Source organism: Lissotriton helveticus, chromosome 2_1 (assembly GCF_964261635.1).
Source record: "Lissotriton helveticus chromosome 2_1, aLisHel1.1, whole genome shotgun sequence".
Classification (NCBI taxonomy): Eukaryota; Metazoa; Chordata; class Amphibia; order Caudata; family Salamandridae; genus Lissotriton; species Lissotriton helveticus.
The window spans coordinates 1,733,212,137-1,733,224,198 of NC_136059.1; the positions used below are offsets into that span (position 1 = coordinate 1,733,212,137).

Here is a 12,062-nt window from a genome sequence, read left to right on the forward strand (position 1 = left end):
CAATGCGGAGGTTCCCTTCTGCTCTATGGTGGCGGACGGACTCAGGTCCGTCCACCATCATAATCGGCCCCTAAGTACAAATACAGGCTTTTACAATTGTGAAAGAGCAAACATTAGAGCCTAATCACAAAGATAAAATTATATGTATTTAAATCTATGCCTGTAAATGTCTTCTTACACTTTGAAGTAATTTACTGTTTTTGGCTATTCACATTTCAAAGTGTAAAGTTACTTCAAAGTGTAGATTTACACATATCCACCCAATGACACCAGGGGCGGAGTCAAATATGAGTGTAAAGTTATACTTGTAACTTATCACACATAGACGGAGATCGCCACCAACTTGATCGAGACCTCAGTCACTGGGGTGGAGATCTCCCTATGGAAAAGAGTAGGAAAAATTATCAAACTTATTATATTTTTATATAAATATATTATATTATATTAATTTTATTGTAAACTATAAATGCAAAATAAATTGACATAATTATGTTTACCTAGAAGATAATAAAATTAAATGTTAGAGTTCATTACAACTTCAAACGAAATAATTAAATCAATTTAATATATTAATTTATTTGATAAATATTACCTTTTACAGAAACTACAATAAAGCACCCTACCTAGCAATTTTATTTTTAATTAATATTTAGGAAATGCAGTTAAAAGTTGTGTTTAATAAATATAATTGATATTTTCATTTTTAAATGAATACAATATGCCATTATTAATTTTGCATATTTTTAAAGACTAAAACAAATGTATAAACATAGTATAAAAGTCGAAATAATTGAATTATGCTAATATTATTTCCTATGTGGGTTATATTAATTCCCTGCCTCCATCACCTTATCTAGGATTGGGGTGCATTACCTGTGAGTAGCCTTTTATGGTGCTAGTCTTATTCCAAGGCTGACCTTGAGTACATTTACTACTGTTTTGTCACTTTTGGGACAATAGTAACTTTAGAAGTGTAATTTGTGACGGCCTTACTATATAAGAAAAGATGCTACATGAACTTGCCGGGACCTACTCTAACAGCATCTTGAATTTGGCGAAAGAACACTAGATATTTGGGACGGGATAACAAACTGACAATTCAGACTCCGCTTTGGAGTAGCGGCATCCGCAGGGAGGTTGGTCATCTGAAGCGATTTGCCAAATGGGATTTGATAGGCATAACCATGCTAAGGGAAATCTGGGGCAAAGATGGCCTGATGGCCAAGCTTAAGAGGAAATACTAACTAGGGTGCATGGAGGTTTTCTGCTATCTGAAGCTCAGCTACATGTTGACACACATACCTAAATGCACAACAGTTGCGGAAGGCCTCACCATTAGAAGACAAGAGTGTTGAGTGAACCTTAGACTTTTTTGAGATAAATATAAACATCTACTTTGCAACTACCTTTAGATAATGGCAAAATTAAAGGAGAACTGGGAGAGAGATGGCCCCCACGAAACTGGCAATTAGAGCGGCGTTTCACCTGATACAACTACGACTAGTGCACCGCTCACACTAAACAAGATGGAATGTGCCATAACGGACAAGTGTGTAAAGGGATGTGGTGAAGTGGGAGATTTCATCCATACTATTTGGTCATGCACTCAACTATAACAATACTGGGACTCAGGGCGAACAGACAGACACGTGGAAACGAACAGAGGGAGGAGTCAAAACACTGGTTCTCAATATCTAGTATGATGAGGGAATTCCAAAACATTGGTGAGGGTGGGGTTCACTGTCATGAAGAGAACAATAGTGCGGAGTTGGGGAGCCAGTACCCCTCCTGAGGTGGGCTCCTGGTTGGAAGATATGGACTGGTGTATTTTTACAGAGACACAAGTCTACAAAGAAAGGGGACACAAAAATGGGAAAAGATATGGGGACCATGGCAGCAATTTAGGAACCCAAATGTAAGCCCATAAGAAGAAGGTGTAAATGGTACAATTTGGGCTGGGCATGGACTGGAGAAGGAAAGGAGAGGAAAGAGTGGATGTATGTGATGCAGGGCAAAGCAGATTTTAATGTTATATCTCAAGATGAATGTGGCCGTGTATGGACTTGTAGTTGCACACTTAAATAAAAATATCTTTCTTTAAAGATGTTCAGTTTATGAATAGCATTAGTCTTACTCTTTTCTAGGTGGGTGTTTGTATTAGCCTCCCACACCCTAAACTCCTTCTTACCCTTTCATAAACCCCTCCAGAACGATTCCTAAACCCTCCCATTTAGTAGTAGATATTCTTACTACTCCCCATTCTCTCCCCCATTAACTACTAAGTAGTAAACTTACATGTGCAGAGGTTGCCCCATAGAAAATATAGGAGAGGTGGAAATTTCCACACGTAGGTATTTTGTAGTAAGTAGTACTACTGTAGTCAGTGCTTAAGTTGTAAAACATTAACAGCCTCATTACCAGTCTGGTGGTCCATGGACTAGCGGGGGCATGGCAGTGGTGGTCTTCAGACTGCCCTAATATGACCAGGGTGGTCAGGCCACCCTGGGTCCACAGCAACCGTCAGGGCTGTGGCGCGGCTGTCTTGAGGCTGCAATATGCTTGCCGTGACCGCCCCAGTCCCACCAAGCATATTACAAGTTTCCTCTTCGCCACAGTTTTCATGGGGGTGAGCCTGCCATGACAACTGTGGTGAAAATGAAGCAAAGAGGGCCCTGCACGGCCCCCTGTTGCCTTAGGACCATGGGGTGCATGCAAGGGGGCCCATGAGGAGCCCCCCCTGTGTGCATGAACCACATGCTGCGCAGGTACTGATTTTAACGTTCCCAATGGTGTGCCTATTTCATAGGCACCGCCGTGGGATTGCCAAAGAAACACCCGCAAGAGAGGGGAAAACTCCTAATCTGGCAGGCGGTTACACTACAGATTTGGTGGTTTGGGCGGCCCCAATCCTGATCTGCCAAGCTCATATGAGGCTAAGTCCCAAGGCCCAGTCATTTGCCTAGAAGACATTGGCTGGTGCTAAAAATGTCAGTGGTGGCAAATACCAAGGTTGCGAAAACTTGGTTCCTCTTTCATTCCCTCCAGACACTGCTCCCTACTCTTTAATTTCAATCTTGCAGGTTCTTTTTCATCCCTGTTTTCTCCTTCTGTCACTTGTTTTCCATCTTTCTCTTCCTCTTTCTTTCCATTTTTTGTGTTTTTCTCACTCTTGCTCTGAAGGAAAGCCTAAAAGGAAAAAATAAGTGCCGGTCCACAAAAATGATTTCCGGTGGGCCCCAACAGCAACCTCCAATTCAAATTAACAACTGACTGTAGTCCTTCTTTACCTACTACAAAAAGCTGCTAGTGAAACGGGTACTACAAAATGCATAAGCTGTGAGTAGCACCATAATCCACATTAAGATAATTTGCCATGTGGAATGGAATAATGGACCAAGAAAAAAGAAGTATTAAAAGTGACACACTTTTCAATGTCTGTACTCCAGATCCAAAAGGGAACTCCAGGTAAATGCATATAAAGCACCCTTCCAGAATGACCCATCATAATATAGAGAACTTCAAAGGTTATTAAATTCGCCCAATCTCTACTCATTAATCCTATCTCTTGTACTGATACACGTATGTTTCAAGAGATAAAGCTGTGGTCAATGCACAATTATGAAAATTTACTCTCTGACCTCCACTCAATTATTTAAAAGGGCCCATTTTCTATTTGTTAATTTTGGCTGATGCTGATGTCTGTACCAGAGAAGGCATTTTTGTTGCATTTAACAGGTCAACTGAACAGAGGCAAAATCTTAGTGGATAGGTGATTTCGCCTTCAGCAAATGCCAGCGATCCAGGAGTAAACTGATTTTTTATGCACCACTACTGCTATGATCTCACTATGATGTTTACCCAACAGTTCCAGTGTGCTCTGACTTAAGGGGAGAGGAAAATGTGGAGATGAGGATTTAAAAAAACTAAATGAGTAGCCACAGAATGATGATGATCCCGGACGGAAGTGTTTAAATGTCTTAGCTTGTCTAAATTGAACCATCTTAGCTCGGTTCACAAACGTATGTTTGTATGTGCAGAGCTGATTGTAAAGTTACTATCATTAACTTTCCACCTGTTTGTGGATATCATCTGAGATGTTATCAGTGATGTCAACAGCTATGTCACTGATCATGTCATGAGTGATGTAATATGTGAGTTCATAAGCAGTGCATTGCGGGGGCGCGAGTTATAGTTAGCTCAGCTGCTAAATTTTACTGGTTTTGTACGTGTGAAACCTGAGCCTAACTATAATGTCCCTGTAACCTCTTGCTTTTTCAATTAAATGCTAAGTTTCTTAAAAATACAATTTCCTAACTTTAACATCCCTGTAACCTTTGATTTGTTTCAGTGAATTTCTATGTTTTTTTAACTAGTAGTCACGTTTGCAGAGTGGTGGAGAAAGGGGGCAGGGCCTCCGAACAGCTCTCAGCAATCCCTCTGTCTGGGACTTACTGGAGGTCACAGAAGAGGTTCCTGGCCCGCAAGGACCCTTAGCATCCAAGGGGACTTCAACCCCCAACTAGCAGTGCAAAAGGAGGTGTATTTTCAAAGTGGTGGAGAAAGGGGGCGTGGCCCCTGAAGACTTCTCAGCAATCCCGCAGTATGGGACTTGCTGGAGGTAACAGGAGAGGTATTTGGCCCCCAAGGACCTTCTGGTGTCAAGGAACGTCATTCCCCAACCAGCAGTTCGCCAGGAGATGCATTTGCAGAGTGGTGGAGTAAGGGGGCATGGCCTCAGAAGTCCTCTTAGCAGTCTTGCTGTTTGGGAATTACTGGAGGTAACAGGAGGACTTGTTGGCTGCCAAGAACCCTCAGCATTCAAGGGGACTTCCTCCCCAAACTAGTAGTGCTTTTGCAGATTGATGGAAAAAGGGGTCGTGGTCTCTGACCACCTCTCAGCAATCTCGCTGTGGGGGACTTACTGTCGGTAACAGAAGGACCTTCAGGAGGCAAGGAGACTGTTAGGGATGGTCGGATTTGACCACGTAAACGAGTGTTCAACGTAGATTCTCAAGGGCTAAATCGGAGTTCTCCTTTCCGCATTCCCTATTAACTCCATGTGGTCTTTTGTGACATTCCCTAAATAGTATGCTGGATTGTGTTGGCGAACTTCGAGACGCTCCCTAACTAAGTGAAAAGGGAGTCTCACCCGCGAATCATTGCTTGGCTTACTGCTTGGTTAGTGACCACGCCCCCTTTACTCAGCGTCCTGCTTTGTGAGGTTCCCGTAGCGTTCTTGGTTCCTGTCTGCCTTCGTGTTCCAGTTTGTTCCGATGATTTCCTGAGCCCGTGGTATTAGTCCTTGGTTCCCCGTTTGATTCCCGATATCCCTTCACTTTCCTTTCCCCGTCTTTTCAAAGCCTATTCTGTTCTCGATACTTAGTCTTCCGAGCTCCCGTCCAGTTTCTCCTTTCTCCACGGTGCTTTGCACTATTTCCCGCCTTTGCTACTGGTTCTGTCCCCCACGCCCCGTTTTCGTTATTTGGTTCGTATTCGAGCCCTTCTTTCCGCTCCGTTCCACTTGGGCTTTTGTTATTGAGTGGACGGAGGTGTTCTTTGTTCACTAGCGTTGTTGTGTTTGTATTTGTCTACGCGCTCCACTCTGTCTTCAGTTTACGAGTTGGACGCCTTGTGTGTAATCAGTGGATTGTCTCGTTGAGTGTACACCCGCTCCGCTCCGTCATAAGTTTCAAGAGTCGGACGTGGTGTGTGTCTTTGTTCTAGTTGTGTGTTCTATGTTTACCCGCTCCGCTCTGTCTTTAGTTTACGAGTCGGAAGTGGGAGTTATTGCCGTGTCACTTTGTCCTTAGCTCCATAAGTGATACGAGTTGTCATCTGCTGCTCCGGTGGCCCAGCCTTGCTCTGTTTTCAGTTCAGGAGCAGGACTGGAATTGTTTACCTTCTTGCTTGGAGGTATCCCTTGCTGAGTAGTCATCCAGGTTCCCTTCATTACCTCCTGGTTCATGACTTTGACTGCTCGCTTATGCCCTGACGCTCACCTGGTGAGGTAAGTGGAATTCTATGTTGAACACTTGTGCACTAGTCCTGCATACTACTAGTGAGTTTAGTACTGTTGTATGTTTGATTCCAGCCATCTCCTGCCATCGAGACTGCAGCTACATCGTCCCTGCTGGGGGAGAGTGGTATACTCCCTGGGAAATTCCCCCACACTTTTAGGGAGCAACTGACTTTGAGTGCGTTATCCCTTCTCACTTGGGTCGTTGCTGTTTGGAAGTGTGTGGGAAATTCATCTTTGCTCCTGTGGACATCCATCCTCCTCTACAGAGGAGGACCCATGACAGAGACTTCATCCTCTAATAAGTAGTGCACCAGGAAGCACATGTGCACAGTGGTGGAGAAAGGCGTCATAGCCTCCGAAGTCCTCTCAGCAATCCCACTGTGTGGGACTTATTGAAGGTAACAGGACTGTCTCTCAACTACCTGACTTTCTATCTGTTCAACGTTGCAAGGAGCCTAAACGAGGGACCGGCCCCACTTTTTAAATTATTACTAGTACAGATGGAACTCAGTCATTTGAAAATCCAGTGCCAGTAGACAAGTCTAATCCTTTTTAAATTCACTTATATATTTCATTTTCTAAATTCATGATCTGTACTAAAACATAAATATTGCAATTACGAATGAGAGACGCCAAACATCTGTTTGAAAAGTTATACCTAGACAGAAAGGAATATAAAAACAAAATATTGAAGTCAAGTGTTTTTTTACAGAATTGCAATGTGTTTGAACCAAAAACTCCACAAAAACTATTTGAGATTGTTAAACCGAAAAATAATCATCCCCCTTTATTTCTGTTAATGACCAAACCGATAATAATTGCTGAGAGTTTGCTCAACTTTTTTATAGATATGTTTTAAAAAATAAAATCTGCAGGCATTAATCACCAGAGAGCAGCATTGTTTGCTCAGAGGCACGCTTGGTATGCAGGAAGGAGTCTCCTCCTGCTTGCACAGAACTGTAGGTTGTCCTTGGTATGCTCAGGGCTGCAGTAGCCCTAAAGGGGTTCTTCTGGCAGTAGGCTGCTTTGCAGAGAGAGCCTGAAGGAGAGTTCAGAGGAAGAAGTGCGGTAGTATAGAAGATCAAAGATGCCAGTTGGATCAAAAGTTCAGTTAATCGCTCTATCTGCCATAAAAGGACACAAACATTTTTGTGTGACGGTGGGAATGTTTAGGGTTATATTCAAGATGGTCATCTTTTCAGTTTGTGTTGCCAGGCTTGCTTGTCCAAAATGGTGTTTGGCTATATTCCTGTGAAGTAATTTCCTACTCTTCTCATAACTAAGGGAGCTTGGATCTGAAAACGATCCATCACAATGCTTCAATCTCCCCATTTGTGTTGTGTTCTTTACTTCTTGCCTCTAATTCCTGTCTGGAACTATTTTTTCCCGTGTTGGATTCTTCGACCTAGAAGATTATGCTAGTTTATTTCTATCCTTGATCTCAGGGTAGTTTTGGTGCCATGCTTCCCCAGTCTTGTAAAGTTTTTTTTATCGTCAATCAATTTCTGTATATATTGCCAACAGCTTTTTTCTGCTGTTTATGCCCTTTTCTTCCAAACTGGAAACCTCTTAAGGAGACACATGACACCTTTGAGGTAAATGTTAGTGCAGATTGACACCATGGTTTCTAGGAGAAGTTTCTCTTTCTTCAGGCAGTCACAAAGGACACAAGAAATGAAATCTTCACTGCGGCCACCCCTTGACAAAGATGTTTAATGTCGTATCCCTAATCAACTGCAACTTTCTCAGGAAGATTACGCCAGCAGAACCGATCATTACAATTTTTAACCTTAAAACCTGTTCCCACTTCTCCAAACCGATCCCTGCCTCTCTCGTAACAGACTTCAGCACTTGGTACTGTTTTGCATTCATCTGAATAATTATCCATTTGCTAATGGAGGGGTGCCAGACTGCCTCAAAGTTGGCTAGATTTACCCTTTTCTAAAAAACCTCAAGATTACCTGGAAGACCAAAATAAATATTGTCCTGTCATAGGCCTACCCTTTTATACAAATATTATTAAGGTTCTTCGTGACTTAAACATTTAGAGCATCACTGAAATCATGTAGATTTCATCGTACTTTACAAGACATGAGTTTGGGATATCTGCAACCTTCTGCTAAAAAAGGGTAGACTATTGGTATAATGAACAATACATCTAGTCCCCGCTGATGAGTTAACAGGCTACTGCTCCGTTTTAATATTGAATTCATTTAGACGCATTCTCTCATTTGAGTTGTCTTCAAATTGGATGGTAAATTTACAGGAACATCTGTTACTGAAATGGAACGAAGAAAATAGGCTGTTAAAATGCACCTTTTATTAAATTGACATCAATAAAGTCCACTGAAGAGCTCCAAATTTAGTGAAATATGATCAGAAATTGCATTAAAGCAAAATTGGATCATATGAGAGCAAATTAATAATTACAGTGACGGTAAAGATTCGCATTGAAACAAAGTGTTAGGAAATGCATTATCACAAGAAGAACTGCAAATACCATAATTAATTGGGACTGGCAATTACGTGAAGAACTGGATGCAAATATGAAGCAGCACATTAACTGTAAGTTATGTGACTACAAGGGTCGCAATGAAAGGTCGGAAAGAAGGAAATGGTTATTAAATCCTAGAAGCACACCTCAAAGCTAAGGCTGTCTTGATGGAGTAGACCAATGTTATGAACCTCATTACGAATTTCGCGGATGTAGGTGTGAGAATACCTGCTGGCCTGAATGTCTGATTCTGATTGGTAGCAACACACCTATGTCTGAGTAATACAAGTTATGTTACTCTGGAATGTGGAGTAACAAGTGGACCAATGAATGCCGGGTCCAATTTTGAGTGTGTTTCGCTCATCGGTGGAAATAACGGACCCGATTCACAGAACTAACTTAAGACAAAATCCTAAACTTACTACCATTTTGGGATTCACAGAAGGCACTTACTCATTTTGGTATTCACAGAAGTTAGGAGTCCTAACTTTAGGACTCCTAAATGCCTTCTGTGAATACCGAAAGTCTTAAAGATTGGATTTTTCTCAGTTTAGGAGTAGTAAAGTTAGGAGTCCTAACTTTAGGACTCCTAAATGCCGTGTGTGAATACCAAAAGTCTTAAAGTTAGGATTTTTCTCAGTTTAGGATGTGTAAAATTAGGAGTCCTAACTTTACTACTCTTAAACTGAGAAAAATCCTAACTCCAAGATATTGGAGACAAGGTTATTATTTCAGACATACTTTATCCTCCTAATTAAATGCAAATGAACCTAATAATAGTAGACTATATCTTTGAAGCTGATTAAAGGATATGACCATGGTGTAATATTTATTAAATATCCTTGAAGCCTAGAAAATGGTATTGAATAAATATTACACTATGGTCAAATTCTGGTAGTGGGATATGGACCAAGTTCGACTTTCATGTTCTGTGATGACTTAAAAAGAGCTATTCTCAACATTATGTTTGCAATATAGATATTTAGGATTTCTAGTTTAATATTTTGAAACAACATTTATAGGATAACGTCTGCCTATATGCCTAAAGGGCCAGAAAATGTCCTAAAAGCAGAAAGTAGCAATGTTCTTAAGTTGATTGATATTGGTGAAAAGGTGGATTCAACCTTTACCCTGGCTTCTTAAGAATGAGAATCGGAATTCTTTACCTACTCAGTGAAGTGTAAAGAATCTACATGTTAAGGTTAGAAAATACATATTTTATTCAATGTGATAATTATTTGTGTATTTTGGGAAATGCTGAATTAGCTCTATAATTGTGTAATTCAGAAAACATAGAGACGTGTACTGAACTATGCCATATGATGCTCATCCACTTATATTTACATATCTTAAATTTCTTTGTTTTCTGAATAATTAGGGTTTGTTTTTTGGTGTGCCCCACAAACTGTATATGGTATTAAAATATTCATAGTCTACAATTTGTTCCGTTTCTTTTCATGTATCCATTTCATTCTTTAAAAAGTCACTGTATCTTTATCCACCTCTACCATTTGCTGTTTATTTTACGTGATCAAGTCATGACAAGAAATTGATGTTTTTAGCATTAGGAAAATGTTGAATTACCTTTGCAACACAGTTCGTCACTTAAGTCTCCGCAGTCATTGATGCCATCACAGGTTCTTCTAACAGGAATGCACTTCTTATTTACGCACTGGAATTCATTCTTCTTGCAGTCTGGTAAATGGAAGATCACAGATTATTGGTAAAGGCTCTACTTTTCAAATATAAAAATGGTATATCTACAAGCAATCACAATCAAAAAAAGATCTATTGATGAATAGTATGAGCCTTATTTACAAGCCCCTTGGGCCGCTGGTGCGTCACTTTTTGTGATGCACAGTTGGCGCATTTTCCTGCCACATACTGACAAGCACAAGAAAAGCCACCTGGCCCCTTTACACGCAGCACTTTTCGTGAAAGGGGTACCCCATGGGTGTTGCTGTGGGTGTTCCCACGCAACACCAATGGAACCTGACACATTTCCAGATTTAGGAGAAATCATAAACCTGGAAATAAGTCTGAATGCTACGCCTCCCCAGAGGAGGAGTAGGGAGGCGCAACGAGGAGAAATGTATTCATTTATCCTAGTTTTTTTCCTCGCTCTATGCGTGCTACATTCTGCAGCATACACATAGAACGAGGAAATCATCTCTTGTGATTGTTTATGTGCAGGAAGGACAGCTTACTGTACATAAACAATCATTACAAAAACTATGTTTTCTAACGTCTATGTGTGCTATTGCAGCACACATAAAAGCTGACAAACGCCATTTCAAATTGTTTATGTGCAGGAAGGGACACCTTTCTGCACATAAACAATCATTCCCGTGATGCAGGCATCCGTGCACCATGCTGCCAGGGTGCCGCGTCGGCGCATGGCAGCCAAGTGTGCGTCAGTGCAGGCGAAAGCATAGGGATGCAACATATTATTGTAAATATGTCGCATCCCTGTGCTTTGAAAGTGCTGCAGCGTGGCGCAGCCAAAGGGCTTGCAGTGCCGCGCTGCAGCACTTTCTTGTAAATGAGGCCCTATGTGTTTAGGGTTTATACCTGGAATGTTGCTGCGAGCTAATGTATGTGAAGTGTAACACTAATGTTAGCACAGTTATAGTGTAATATCTCATCATCCAGACCACACACTGCATCTTTTACACTATTGAAAAATAATGATAGTTCTTACCCTAAGAAATTCAATGAGAGTTTAAACTGATTAAAATCATGCAGTGTACCAACCCAGTAGTAGGGTAATCACCACAAAACTCATAATCTGAATTCTGGTTCATGGTGCCTGAATCAGGATTCCTGTATGAGACAGAATGAAGCCCTTAATTATCTACTTATCCAAGGATGTACTTACCTACTTGTGTTGTGTACCATTTGATTGTAACTACGTACAGCACGTCTGGTAGAGGGGCTACTCGATAAATACACAAGTTCAAACTATGAGCAGCTTGAAATTGTCATTATTTCTATTCTAATGCTAAAACAGCACAGTGACCCGGCAAGTTACGTGCTTGTAGATGATTTGTCATGTGATCTGTACATCACAGGCTGAATATTAGCAAAACCACCTAAGTGGAATGATAAAACCATTATTTGCAGGGTTTAGAAATGTCAAATCTATGGTATTATGCATGGCATGAAAACAAGGCATTATTTTTATTCACACAAAACAGGCATCAGTCATGTGTTTTGCCACTGGTGTAACAATGATAAAATGCAATAATTTTGAGAAAACCAAGACTAGCGAAATCTAGAAAAGTCACAACTGCACCACCCAAACAGCAACCATACTGCAACCCATTCTACCTTGTAGATCTTTTAGTGTCTTGCTGGTTCCACACATTCAATCCTAGAACAATAAAAACAGTGAGGACTTGCTGGCTGTGGTGACCCTCCACCTTGAATGTCAGACTTGGACCTTGGTGCTCCCGCCATTTTCTTTTTATGACTCTCTTCTTCTACCGCCCCTCTCCTGATCCGCCATTTTGGCAATCTCTGGCCTCTTCCTCTGTTCCAGCGACCTTT

The 12,062-nt window shown here is 41.1% G+C and overlaps 1 protein-coding gene across 3 annotated transcripts in view; it reads right to left on the reverse strand.

Annotated features, from left to right (window-relative positions):
* CFI (complement factor I) overlaps positions 1–12,062 on the reverse strand; it is a 365,757-nt gene that overhangs the window by 206,312 nt on the left and 147,383 nt on the right. For all 3 annotated transcript variants that reach the window (XM_078676680.1, XM_078676681.1, XM_078676679.1), the window contains one exon: positions 10,098–10,208. In XM_078676680.1, the coding sequence (XP_078532806.1) occupies positions 10,098–10,208 (111 nt within the window). The remainder of the gene's footprint in view (positions 1–10,097; positions 10,209–12,062) is intronic.